The 12,672-nt window shown below is 36.0% G+C and overlaps 1 protein-coding gene across 3 annotated transcripts; it reads right to left on the reverse strand.

Moving 5' to 3' along the window:
- Window positions 1-6,902: 6,902 nt before the first annotated feature.
- On the reverse strand, window positions 6,903-10,792 carry LOC127410055 (activator of 90 kDa heat shock protein ATPase homolog 1-like). Of its 3 annotated transcripts, XM_051645074.1 has the most exons (6): window positions 10,538-10,792; window positions 9,340-9,431; window positions 8,797-8,909; window positions 8,573-8,674; window positions 8,381-8,432; window positions 6,903-7,761 (listed from the first exon to the last, which is right to left on the reverse strand). In XM_051645074.1, the coding sequence occupies exons 3-6, from the start codon at window positions 8,815-8,817 to the stop codon at window positions 7,589-7,591; spliced, it is 348 nt and encodes a 115-aa protein (XP_051501034.1). In that variant the 5' UTR covers window positions 8,818-8,909; window positions 9,340-9,431; window positions 10,538-10,792; the 3' UTR covers window positions 6,903-7,588. The 3 variants fall into 3 exon arrangements, with proteins under 3 accessions (XP_051501034.1, XP_051501033.1, XP_051501032.1); XM_051645073.1 differs by having other exon boundaries at window positions 8,797-9,431; XM_051645072.1 differs by lacking the exon at window positions 10,538-10,792 and having other exon boundaries at window positions 9,340-9,643.
- Window positions 10,793-12,672: the final 1,880 nt, after the last annotated feature.

Here is a 12,672-nt window from a genome sequence, read left to right on the forward strand (position 1 = left end):
TATTAAATAAATTCAATGCACACAGACTGAAGTAGTTTAAGTCTTTGGTTCTTTTAATTGTGATGATTTTGGCTCACATTTAACAAAAACCCACCAATTCACTATCTCAAAAAATTAGAATACATCATAAGACCAATAAAAAAAAACATTTTTAGTGAATTGTTGGCCTTCTGGAAAGTATGTTCATTTACTGTATATGTACTCAATACTTGGTTTGGGCTCCTTTTGCTTTAATTACTGCCTCAATTCGGCGTGGCATGGAGGTGATCAGTTTGTGGCACTGCTGAGGTGGTATGGAAGCCCAGGTTTCTTTGACAGTGGCCTTCAGCTCATCTGCATTTTTTGGTCTCTTGTTTCTCATTTTCCTCTTGACAATACCCCATAGATTCTCTATGGGGTTCTGGTCTGGTGAGTTTGCTGGCCAGTCAAGCACACCAACACCATGGTCATTTAACCAACTTTTGGTGCTTTTGGCAGTGTGGGCAGGTGCCAAATCCTGCTGGAAAATGAAATCAGCATCTTTAAAAAGCTGGTCAGCAGAAGGAAGCATGAAGTGCTCCAAAATTTCTTGGTAAACGGGTGCAGTGACTTTGGTTTTCAAAAAACACAATGGACCAACACCAGCAGATGACATTGCACCCCAAATCATCACAGACTGTGGAAACTTAACACTGGACTTCAAGCAACTTGGGCTATGAGCTTCTCCACCCTTCCTCCAGACTCTAGGACCTTGGTTTCCAAATGAAATACAAAACTTGCTCTCATCTGAAAAGAGGACTTTGGAACACTGGGCAACAGTCCAGTTCTTCTTAGCCCAGGTAAGACGCCTCTGATGTTGTCTGTGGTTCAGGAGTGGCTTAACAAGAGGAATACGACAACTGTAGCCAAATTCCTTGACATGTCTGTGTGTGGTGGCTCTTGATGCCTTGAACCCAAATTCTTGAATCAATTTTGCTTGACAATCCTCATAAGGCTGCGGTTCTCTCGGTTGGTTGTGCATCTTTTTCTTCCAAACTTTTTCCTTCCACTCAACTTTCTGTTAACATGCTTGGATACAGCACTCTGTGAACAGCCAGCTTCTTTGGCAATGAATGTTTGTGGCTTACTCTCCTTGTGAAGGGTGTCAATGATTGTCTTCTGGACAACTGTCAGATCAGCAGTCTTCCCCATGATTGTGTAGCCTAGTGAACCAAACTGAGAGACCATTTTGAAGGCTCAGGAAACCTTTGCAGGTGTTTTGAGTTGATTAGCTGATTGGCATGTCATCATATTCTAATTTGTTGAGATAGTGAATTGGTGGGTTTTTGTTAAATGTGAGCCAAAATCATCACAATTAAAAGAACCAAAGACTTAAACTACTTCAGTCTGTGTGCATTGTATTTATTTAATACACGAGTTTCACAATTTGAGTTGAATTACTGAAATAAATGAACTTTTCCACAACATTCTAATTTATTGAGATGCACCTGTATATATATATATATATATATATGCTTATGTGGTTAACTTCATTTAAGAGAACTTTCAGTTGTTGGCCTTATTTATATGGTCATTTAAATGTAATGAATGGTTTAATTTTTAATCTTGTGCTGCTTCAAATTCAAACTCTCAAAGGACACTATGATTATCAGAAGAGTTGTTTCACAATAATCAGCCCCTTTTGTTTCAAACTAATTAAGGTTCTTGTTAAAGTAATAGTTAACCGCAAAATGAAAATTCTCTCATCATTTACTCACCCTCATGCCATCTAAGATGTGTACTTTCTTCTGCTGACCACAAATGAAGATTTTAAGAAAAATATCTCCGCTCTGTAGGTCCATATAATGGAAGTGAATGGTGACTAGAACTTTGAAGATCCAAAATGCACATAAAGGCAGCATAAAAATAATCCAAATGATTCAGAAACGATAAGATTGGTGTTGGTGAGAAACATCAACATTTCAGTCCTTTTCACTATAAATCTCCACTTTTACATTCTTTTGTTTTTGGCGATTCACATTATTTGTGCATATCACCACGTACTGGGCAGGGAGGAGATTTTATAGTAAAATAGGACTTAAATATTGATCTGTTTTTCACCCACACTTATATTGGTTCTGAAGATATGGATTTAACAACTGGAGTCCTGTGGATTACTTTTATGCTGCCTTTATGTGCTTTTTGGACCTTCAAAGTTCTGGCCCACATTCACTTGTTTTGCATGGACCTACAGAGCTGAAATATTCTTCAAAAAATCTTTATTTGTGTTCTGCGGAAGAAAGAAAGTCACACACATCTGGGATGGCATGAGGGTGAGTAAATGATGACAGAATTTTAACTATCCTTTTAATTATGGTTTAGTCTATGAGCATGTATTGCAGAAATGCACAGAGCTGCAGTGAAAAGTAGTTTGCATTTTGTGAACAGCTCTCTCAAATAACATATGGTACGTTTGATGAACCAGTTGCACAGAGAATGCAAAAGCAAGAGTTTGTATTAACATAACTTGGTTGTTAGGCACAAATTAGCACACTTTAAATATCACCTCATCTTGTTGATTTGGCCATTACTTTTTTTTTTTTAAAAAACTCAAAATGTCATTTTGTCCCAAGTGCAATATGAAAACATGAGCATAAAGCACTGTCTTACCTAATTGCAAATAACTCAATTTAGTTTAGCCCATGTAACTTTGAATGAATACGTGGCTAGATGCTTTTCTATTGATAACAGATGACTTTACACCTTACATTTTCTTCTTCCTTCTGACACTGTCCTTAATCTGTTGCTTAATTTATTATGACCACAGTTTTTGTGAGGTCTGTCTGTAAATAATAAAGCATTTTCTTTTGCAGTCTTATTCTATGCAAAACATTGTAGTAGGTCAGTATGTAAAATAAAATAATGGAAATGGAAATGTGTGTATTCACTCGTGATCCTACACTACAAAAGCCAAGAGACACTTCTTTCGCAGCAATAACTGTAAAACATACAGAGAACATGTAAACAAGGTTATTAAAAAATACAGAGATGTATATACACTGCCCCCTATAGGCAAAATCCATTAATGCACGTAAAGCGGTGTTGGTTTTTTTTCTTTCGTCTTATATCATACCATTTTTCAATACTGTATAAAGAGCCAGTGTGATAGTGGATGTGATTTTTAATACTTTTCACAGTATGTTCCTGTTCTGCCTATAATATGAGATTCAGAAAAACCTTATAAATAAATAAATAAATAAATAGGATGTTAAATACAAAAGACTACCATTATAACCTCTTATGATAAGCAACAAACAAGTACTTTATATCATGATTTATCTGGTAAATTGAATACATTCCAGAATGATGTTTGCACTCCATGGATCTGGTTGCTAAACAATCAAACATACACTAAGATAGTGATGCAATCTGCAGCCCAGATTGAATTGCTTACAACAAACTTATATGCATTAATAATGCAACAGTGGGCAAGAATAAATCTGCTGCTGTCAATTCTATAGAGAGTTTCAGCCATCTTCTATTCTATATATTAATTTCTCGCTCTCAAACAGATTTTCAGCAGGCTAATAAAAAGTTGCGAAGCATTTTAAATGCCAGCCAGTTTCTCCCTCATAAACACAACACTGCCCTCTATCTGGTTTGGATAGGTACAGAGACGAACCCTGCTGCACTTGTACTGGGATATGCTATCTCTGGCCTAGAAGTACATAGTGAAGCATGTACATATGGTCATTTTCTTACTGGATTGGAAGGTGTTGATCCAGGATTGATTCTTTTACACTTTTAGCTCCACAAAAGAAAGTAATATTAATTAAAATACGAATAATTTTTGTCTGATTTGATTTGAGATTTTGTCAGGTGTGAAATTGTTTGAATCACTATATTAGTTTTAGTACTTGAAAACAAAATAATTGATATTTAAACAATATGTCAAGACACAGTTTTAACTTATTACCCATACCAACACAATCCCAGGTATTTACGAAGCAGAACTACACACTCTCTTCCCATTCAGCTGGACTGCTCGAGTGCATGAGGTGCTCACCTGTCACTTATTCACATTAAACCTGTTTAGCTGGTATAGATTCAACAACAAATGGCATTTAGATTTTTAATGCTACATATACAAAAAGTTTGCCACTTTTCTACATTCACACTTTCTACACCTCACACAGTCATTTGAGGGTTACAGTAATCTTATTGTCTTTAAAGTACTGACCATAAACTAGTAGCTTTCCTTAACTGATAGATTAAGTGGTAATACTTTACAATAAGGTTTTATTTGTTAACATTAGTAAATGCATTAGGTATCGTGAACTAACAATGAAGAATGACTATTTACACTATTTATTAATCTACAGTACTGTGCAAAAGTCTTAGGTACATAAAGATGCTTCACAAAACATTTGTCTCAAGATGGTTACATATATTTTCAGCTTTAGTAGTGTTTAAACATACATTTTAGACTCCCAAACATTACTTTTGCAAATAGAATAGAAGAACAGGGAGCCCTGCAACAGATGGTATGGTCCCCACAGAGCCCCCCACTGAATATTAAGTCAGTCTGGGATTACAAGAAGAGACAAAAGCAATTGAGACAACCTAAATAGATAGAAGAACTGTGGCAAATTCTCCAAGAAGCTTGAAACATCCTATCTGCCAACAACCAAGAACAACTGTAACCAGGTATCCCTAGGAGAATTGGTGCTGTTTTGAAGGCAAAGTTGGTCACACCAAATGTTGATTTAACTTTTTTATGTTTACTGGACTTTGTATGACATTAAGTGATAAATGAAAACTCTTTATGGTATTATTTTTGAAGACATCCTCACTATGCAACATTTTTCCCAAGTGCCTAAAACCTTTGCACAGTGCTGTAGGTTAATGTTAATTTATGGAAATACAATTCTTCATTGTTGGTTCATGTTAGTTCAAAATGCATTAACTAATGTTAACATATATAACTTTTAATTTGAAAAATGTATATTAGTATACAAAGAAATCAACATTAACAAAGATTAATAAATGCTGTAAAAGTATCGTTAATTGTTAGTTCATGTTAACTAATGTAGTTATCTAATATTAATGAATACAACCTTATTGTAAAGTTTTACATTAAAGCTGATTTGATAAATGTGTATTCTATAGATATGACTGCATAGGCTAAGTCCATGTTGAAATACCATTCCTCCAAAGGACGATCAGGCATTTGTAAGTAAACAAATGGAAAGCATGAAAACCTAATTTAATGGCCGTAGGAGTGAGTTAATGGTTCTACAATTACTGCATTTTCTATCAGGATAATCTAATAGATGTCCAGAAGATCAGATATTTAGCACTCTTTACCTCAGCTCCACCTGCTGGACGTGTTACACACCATCAAATGAACGATCAAAGGACCACAGTGCTCTTATCTTCCTTTTCAAATTTTTTGTATCATGGAGTAGCCTATACTATATACACATATTTATATTTTATACATATATTTAAAGTAATCTTAAAATCATCCACTTTCATTAGGCTTAATGTTTTTTTTTTACAATTAATTTGAACAATGAGGTGTTATTTTGTAAATTAAATTTGGAGTATCCATGTTTGATTTGACGGGAATGAAATCGAGGCTGTGATGCATTCACTGTATAAAGCTCCTGGATCACATCCAATTTTCACTGGAGTTTTTGTTTTTTTATTAATATTGGGGGGAAAAATGAAGATTGAAGATTTTTTTTCAATGTTTTGTCAGCTGAACAATCAAACCCGATTTAAACAACAGTAACAACATATTGAAGAGACTAGTCAAACCCATGCAGGCCACTTTTTCCATTGCCGTCAAAAATTAAAACATCTATTTAATGTATTTACATTTAGAATAGAACAGTAATTCTGAGTTGGGCTACTACTGGCGGTATAAAAACTCTTGAAGAGTCTCTGTCCACAGCTCTTCTCATTTCTAGAGACACAGTTCCTGTTCTGGCACTTTCTGTGGGAGCTATAATAAAAGTCTGCTTGAGGAACAGCTGGTTAAGCAGACAACCTCACATCTACTCCTTACACTCCCAATTAAAAACACGATTTTACATTTTGTTCCGTCTGATTGTTTCATTATTTGTCATGCTGTTTTGTTTGGGACTCTCTCAGTGTTCCTATATTTCGCAGGTTTTCTGTTCCTGCATATTCTCATGAATAGATAATAGTCTTCAGCGGAGCTCCTGCTGTATACGTTTATCCAGTAATTCACGAACTACTAATAACTACATCCACAGTTTATTTGAAGCTACAGTGTACAATCTCGATTCAACTTCTCGTCTAAGTTTTGTCATGGCCAAGTGGGGAGAGGGATTGTGGAAGAAAGGGCAAATGCGATGAATGTCAATAACTGGCACAGGTAGGTAACACGAAGCCCACTTGTTCTCTAACTGGCAACAATGCATGTACGCTTTTGTGTTAATGTGTACTTCATTTTAGAAGGACATGTTCTCTAAATTTGCTGTTTACTAAATTTGGACTAAATGAAGTGTCTCTTAACATGTAATTTCAGAGGCGTTTTAGACTGAATGGCATATCTTATTTCCAATAGATTCTCACAGCCCTTAGGTTAATTCTCCAGGGTTTTTATGAAGCCTCTGGAATGCCCTGTAGTTGAATGTGAGGGGATGACAAAGTCCATTTTTGGAAGAACATGAATGTGAGACAGAATTAGACTATCTCTGGGTACTCTGAATGAGAAGCAAGGCTTTATAATTTACTATCACACTTAATGGGTGAATAAGTATATTTATATTTGTATTGGCATATCCATTGTAAAGGTACCTGGGATGCCACATCTCCATAGAATTAGAAGAAACTGCAGATGTTGTGAATGGTGTTGTCAGCTAAACCATGAATTGCACACACAATTCTACGAAGTAATCTCATTGCTTGGATATTTAATTTTCTTCTTACAATTTTATTACAGGACAGAGAGAGATGTGACAAGCTGGTCTCAAGATGCAATTAATAGCCTCCTTCTTGGGATTCGTGTAGAAGGTGAAGAAGGCTCATGCGAGGTCACAGACATCAGCAATATAGACAGAGAGGCCTCTATAAACAACCGCAAGGGAAAACTCATCTTCTTCTGTGAGTGGAATGTAAAAGCCTCACGGACTGGTGGGTCAAACATGTTTTTACTTATACGGTTGAATGTAATGGTGAGTTTTTCTGTAGGAACAAATAAAATTGGAATAAAATATAAAGGGACTGTGGAAATACCAAATCTGTCTGATGAAAATGACATGGGCAACTTGGATGTAAGTGAACACTGCTCTCCCGCAATAAAAGACTCTTTGCACGTTGCATGGAAATAAAACTTCTGTTTGTTCCTTCGTAAAAACTGTGTAAAGACCAAACAAGCACACCTTTGACTGATCTCATGAGGAAGTCGTCATGGTTACTAAACAGATAGGATTTTGGAATAAGGCTCAGGAACTTTTTACTTTTTCTTTCAGAAGGCACAGGTGTTTAAGAGCATTAAACAACTAACTAGTGCAGGGCAAAGTGTTTCATGTTCACAGATGTAATTATGTATCTCTTTTTATTACTGTCAAGAGGCACAACATAAGCATACTTTGGCTCAGCAGAGTCGCGCTCCATAACCAAATGTTTGTTTAATGGCCTCAAAGTAGTATCTCTGCCATCCCTCTTTCATTCTTTTCTCCTCACTGCTGGGAACTCCTTTGGCCTCCATAATCAGCTCTGTCTCATTGCCTCGATCCACAAAGTTTAAAGTGACAGTTGATGCGTAACCTGGAAGAGAATTTAAATCATTCAGTTATAAGAAATGTACAAATCCAGGTATTCTAAAGTCTGACTATAGCTTTGTGTGAAGAACAGATCTAAATTCGTAATAATTTCCCCAGAAAACAGAAGTGAAACAAAGAACATGGCACGTGAAACTCAGTTTGTAAACATTTTGTTATAGTAACAATTATTCTATGAGACTAGTACATTTCAGTTTATTCCTCACACAAAGCTATCACATGGCTTTAGAAGACTTGGAATATAATTCACATGTCATACAGACTACTTACAGTATATGGTGATTTTTTTGTAGCTTAACAGCCGTGATCACTATAAACTCCTTTTGTATGAAAAAGACCTCTGTGAAAGTTCTTTAAAATATCTTGTTTTGTATTCCACAGAAGAAAATAAAAGTTAAAATGGGTAAGGGATGACATGAGGGCGAGTAAATAATGAAAGCATTTAAATTGCGTGATGAAATATTTCTTTAATAATTATATAACTAATTATAGAAAACAATATGTATACATTTATTAATATTAAAAGCTATATGTGCATTCATTAAAAAAAAAGCTTAAATAAAAGAGACTAATATACATAAAATAAAGTAAAAAGTAAAACATACCAGCTGGCCAGCTTGAAAACCTCCATTTCATGACAATCTTCTTGTCGGGAATCTAGAGGGGAGAAGGCAAGAATGATAAAATTGCTAACTTTGAAGGTAGGTTAATGATTCATTAGAGAAAAAAAGCAAAAAAGACAAAGTGAAATTCTCACTAAATTATTAAATTAAAAGGTTTAAAAGGTTTATTCTCACCAGTTCTGCAAATTGTCCATGCACATTTCCTTCCATTAATTGAAACTTGCCGCACGAGCACCCATCCACAAATGCAGCAATGCGTGTAAATGCCTGTATCACCTACACCATCAAAAGACACACAGCAAGTAAATTCTAAATCGCAACACCAGAGTACATCTTTCATTAGTTTGGTTTGCATTTACTGTATGTAGATTAACAGCAAATTACGGTTGGATTCTGACCTCTTGGTTCAGGAAAACCATGTACAACTCCAACTCCTCTGGTAAGGTAAGGAAGGTCTCTTTCAGACTGAATGTCACTGTTGAAATTTTAACTGCAGTATTGGGAGCGTTAGCTGTAGTGGATGACCCAGTTTGTGGGAGGAACCAAAACATATACTCAATTTTGATACAGAGCCAAAATACAAAAATGCACAAATATACTTAAGTTAACATATACTTAACATTGTTCACCCTGGGCACAATATAAGTGAGTTTGAAGTATCTGCTTAAGGCTGTTCAATTGATGCCAAAAACAAGCAGGGTAAAAAGCATTTATAGGGTAAGAAAGACATCTATATGATAATACTTCAAGCAGTATATTTACAACACTGAGATACTCATGAATGAACCGCTGTGGCTACTTAATCAGACAGAAAGTAGCTTTTAGGGCCAACATTTGATTATTCACAGTATGTGTGAGATGGCCATTTTAGGCACAAAATGGTAAAAGGTAAATGGATGACCAGCATATATCTGTTCCCAGAAATATTTATGAGGACCTACCTGGGTTGAGTCCAGTTTGCCTTTGGCTTGTGTCTCCTGATTCTGTTTTCTGAGTCCATTTGCTGTTTGTAAAATCATACCCTGAGAGAACTCTGTAATAACAAGTAACAATAACATTGTGATTAACCGGCATTCAACTCCAGCAGAAATAAGTAATATATGAAGTTTATAGAGCCCTCACCTGTTTTGAGATGTTTCAAATGGCCAAGTGCCATTCTGATTTTCTTGACTCCTTCCTTCAGTTAGGACTAACTGAACTTAAATCTTAATTGAATTCTGTAACATGGCCCCTGGATTCTTTTCGTATTGGTTACTGAATCAGAGCTTATGTTACGTTTGAATGTAAGATGTGTTTGAATGTTATGTCTGGGAATGCCAGACATGGATATTTAAGTTTATTTAATACAGAGTATTTTATAAGTGAAAATATATTTGCCTGTGATATTTTACGTACAGAGCAAAAAAAAGAATTGATTGTATGATTGTGATAGCAGTGTTTTGTTAAAATACAAAATAAAGGTTTAAAAAAAATTCTCTGCTATACTTTTTTAATTTGTATTATTTTATCCATATGACCTATAGTGGTTTCATCTTACAGAAAGAGTTCAGCCCCTCACTTTATTTCACTTATGAGTGTCTAAAACAAAAGACATCTAATACTTCTTAATTTATAAAGGTGCACTTAGTAATTTTTTGTTTTTGTTGTCTTGGACTTACACTGACACCTAGGGGCACGGATGCAGTATCAATCAAACACAATAGTTTTCAGTTACAGATGCCATTGAAGAAATTCATTATTTAAAGTCAGCCATGAATAATTTAATCAATAAGTGAAAGTGTTCAATAACAAGGCGGTTACTGAGATTAATTCAGACACATTGTAAACGCACTGTGGCAGCGGGGGCATGGTCGAGCGTCCATCCGGAGAGAGAGAAAGCGGTAAGGGCGCTTGCACCTGAGATAGATTATGTGTAACACCTGTCTGTAATTCCAGTGAGCATGGGGAGAGCGGCATATAAGCAGCCACACCACCAGCAGAGACTGAGAGAGTCTGGCACAAGGAAGGCCACGGTGCTCCTGAAGCTGCTACGTTTAATCTGTTATGTCTGTGAAGCTAATGAGTTTAAGTCTACGTGCCTGTGAAGCTGACGAGTTTGTGAAGTTGTAAAACATTGAAGTGGCCGATTAAAAGTCCTACCTGAGCCTGGAAAAACCTGCTTCCTTGTGTTCTCCTTCCCTTCTGTTTGTGAGCTGTTACACACACCATAGAGAGTAACAGCGCCCGCCCATCTTTTCAGCCGTCTGGGTTCTGGAAGTATTTTTCCCATAAATTGTTTCCATAGGCTTTTCATAAAATCCATCATTAAAGAGTTCTAAGCCATAAACCAAACCAACCAGCTCTGAGGTGAATCACAAAATTACAACCTTTGATTTGAAGCAAAAAAGTATTTGAAAATTGGACAAAATGATAAAGGTACAAGATTGTGTACTTACTGTCTTTCATGAGGGAATGAACTACAATCCCATGAAGCATTGCACATGTAATATAAAATAAAAATGATGGAAATATATAAAATTACTGATTTTAGGTGGTTATATGAATAGAAACTATATATTTCAGGTTTACTGCAAAATATTCTGATATATACAAGTAGTTTAACCTCCTGAGACCTGATTGTGACTGCTGTGTGCATTTTCCATTTTTCTTTTTGATTTGTAACTAATAGCACCAAATAAATATGCCAAAAAAAAAAAAAAAAAACTCCAAGAGCAAACAGTTCTACTAAAACTGAAGGCAACATATGTGGACAGCGTGACTAAGTTGTGACTGCCAACCATGTTAAAATAAAATTATACATTATAAATTCTGAATCTATGTACTGGTTACCTATCTGCCAATCATGCTGAGTGGTCCAAATATCATCTGCAGCCTGAAACTGAACTTTTGGTCAGATTTTAGGAGTGAATGCATTTAGCTGCATAGAGAGCTATAGGATGCTCCCTTGCTCCCTATTTAGTGAATGACTTAACCTCCAGTGTTTTGTCTGTCTGCACTGGTCTCAGAACAGTCTGAAATGCACCTTATTTTCATCCTAACTAACTTCATATAAAGCCTCTGAAAGCAACATTTGTTGGCTTTTGGATGAACCCATTAATTCTCAGTGTGATAATGCACAGTAAACATAAGATTTCTAAGGAAAAAATGTGCTACAGTACACATCAGTGTACATTGTGTTTAGCAGCGTAGCGTTTCACGATAAATCAATACAATTTTAAAAATGGCATACCAAATGAAACTTAGAGACTCTAATCTTTTGACTCAAACAGGTTTCAATGTAAAGACGTAATTAGGTTTCTTACCAGATGTAGTTTTGTTGGCATTTCTAAAGACAAACTCCACTGTAATCGGCGCCATGTTGTTTTGTCACATGACTCTGTACGTCGAAGGTTTAACCCTTTACTGACAGCACAGAGTCCACTGAACTGAGATCAGTCACTTTAAATTATGCGTTGCGAATAGCCACATGTTTGCGTGGGGTCGCACACGGTTAAGGGTGAATACCATCTTGATTGCATTATTCACAGTGCATCATGGAAGTGGGCGGTCGCTGCTGCACTTGTTTGGTGGACTTTGTTGGCCGTGGATCTCTGATTGGTGGATCTCTCTCTACTAGATCATGGGTAGTGTTGTTTTTCACCATTAATTCCACTATTAAACAATTTTTAAACAATGCTGACTTATGACTTCAACAAAGGCATCGATGAACAACCTCAGAGTTCACAGTAGGTCTGTCTTTAAAGGTTGATAAGTTATCGTTGAAAAATCAGTTCGTCTATGGAAAAAATGAATGTGATTTTAATTCCAGACCTAGAATGTTGTGCTCTATTAACCATGAAATATTCGGCTGGTCATGTGATCCCAACATGGCAGCCCCCATGAGGGCACCCTCTTCATGTAAAATAAAACTCTATTATAAGGTTACTGATATGACTACAGTCTTGATCTCTTGTGAGTGATTATGATTTTATATGAATGTTTCAAAATTACAATTCATTTATTTAGGAGAAAACTTTTTTAATGAGGACAAAATGACTAAGTGCACTTTTAACGTAATAATATTTAGTATTTAATATGTAATATTTCATAACTGCCACGTTGTTTACTTCTCACACTGCGGTCACACACAGGGCTGAGAGAGTGTCAGCTGTTCAAAAAGGCGTTCTCACATCCTGCAAGCTGTCGTGTACGCTTCTACTCCATTCGTGTCAACGCAGACGCCGTATTTCTACTGTGTGTGCACATCTGATTGGTCAACTGAGTACTGCAGCTCA

This window comes from Myxocyprinus asiaticus, chromosome 19 (genome assembly GCF_019703515.2).
Source record: "Myxocyprinus asiaticus isolate MX2 ecotype Aquarium Trade chromosome 19, UBuf_Myxa_2, whole genome shotgun sequence".
In the NCBI taxonomy this organism is placed as follows: Eukaryota; Metazoa; Chordata; class Actinopteri; order Cypriniformes; family Catostomidae; genus Myxocyprinus; species Myxocyprinus asiaticus.

Excerpts from the sequence above, each read along its gene's own strand:
- LOC127410055 (XM_051645072.1), bottom strand. The coding sequence starts at position 9,472 with ATGCCGGTTAATCACAATGTTATTGTTACTTGTTATTACAGAGTTCTC. Across the intron at positions 8,675-8,796 it reads TGGTTTTCCTGAACCAAGAG|GTGATACAGGCATTTACACG; the intron begins GTCAGAATCCAA and ends TTGATGGTGTAG. Across the intron at positions 8,433-8,572 it reads ATGGACAATTTGCAGAACTG|ATTCCCGACAAGAAGATTGT; the intron begins GTGAGAATAAAC and ends TCTCCCCTCTAG.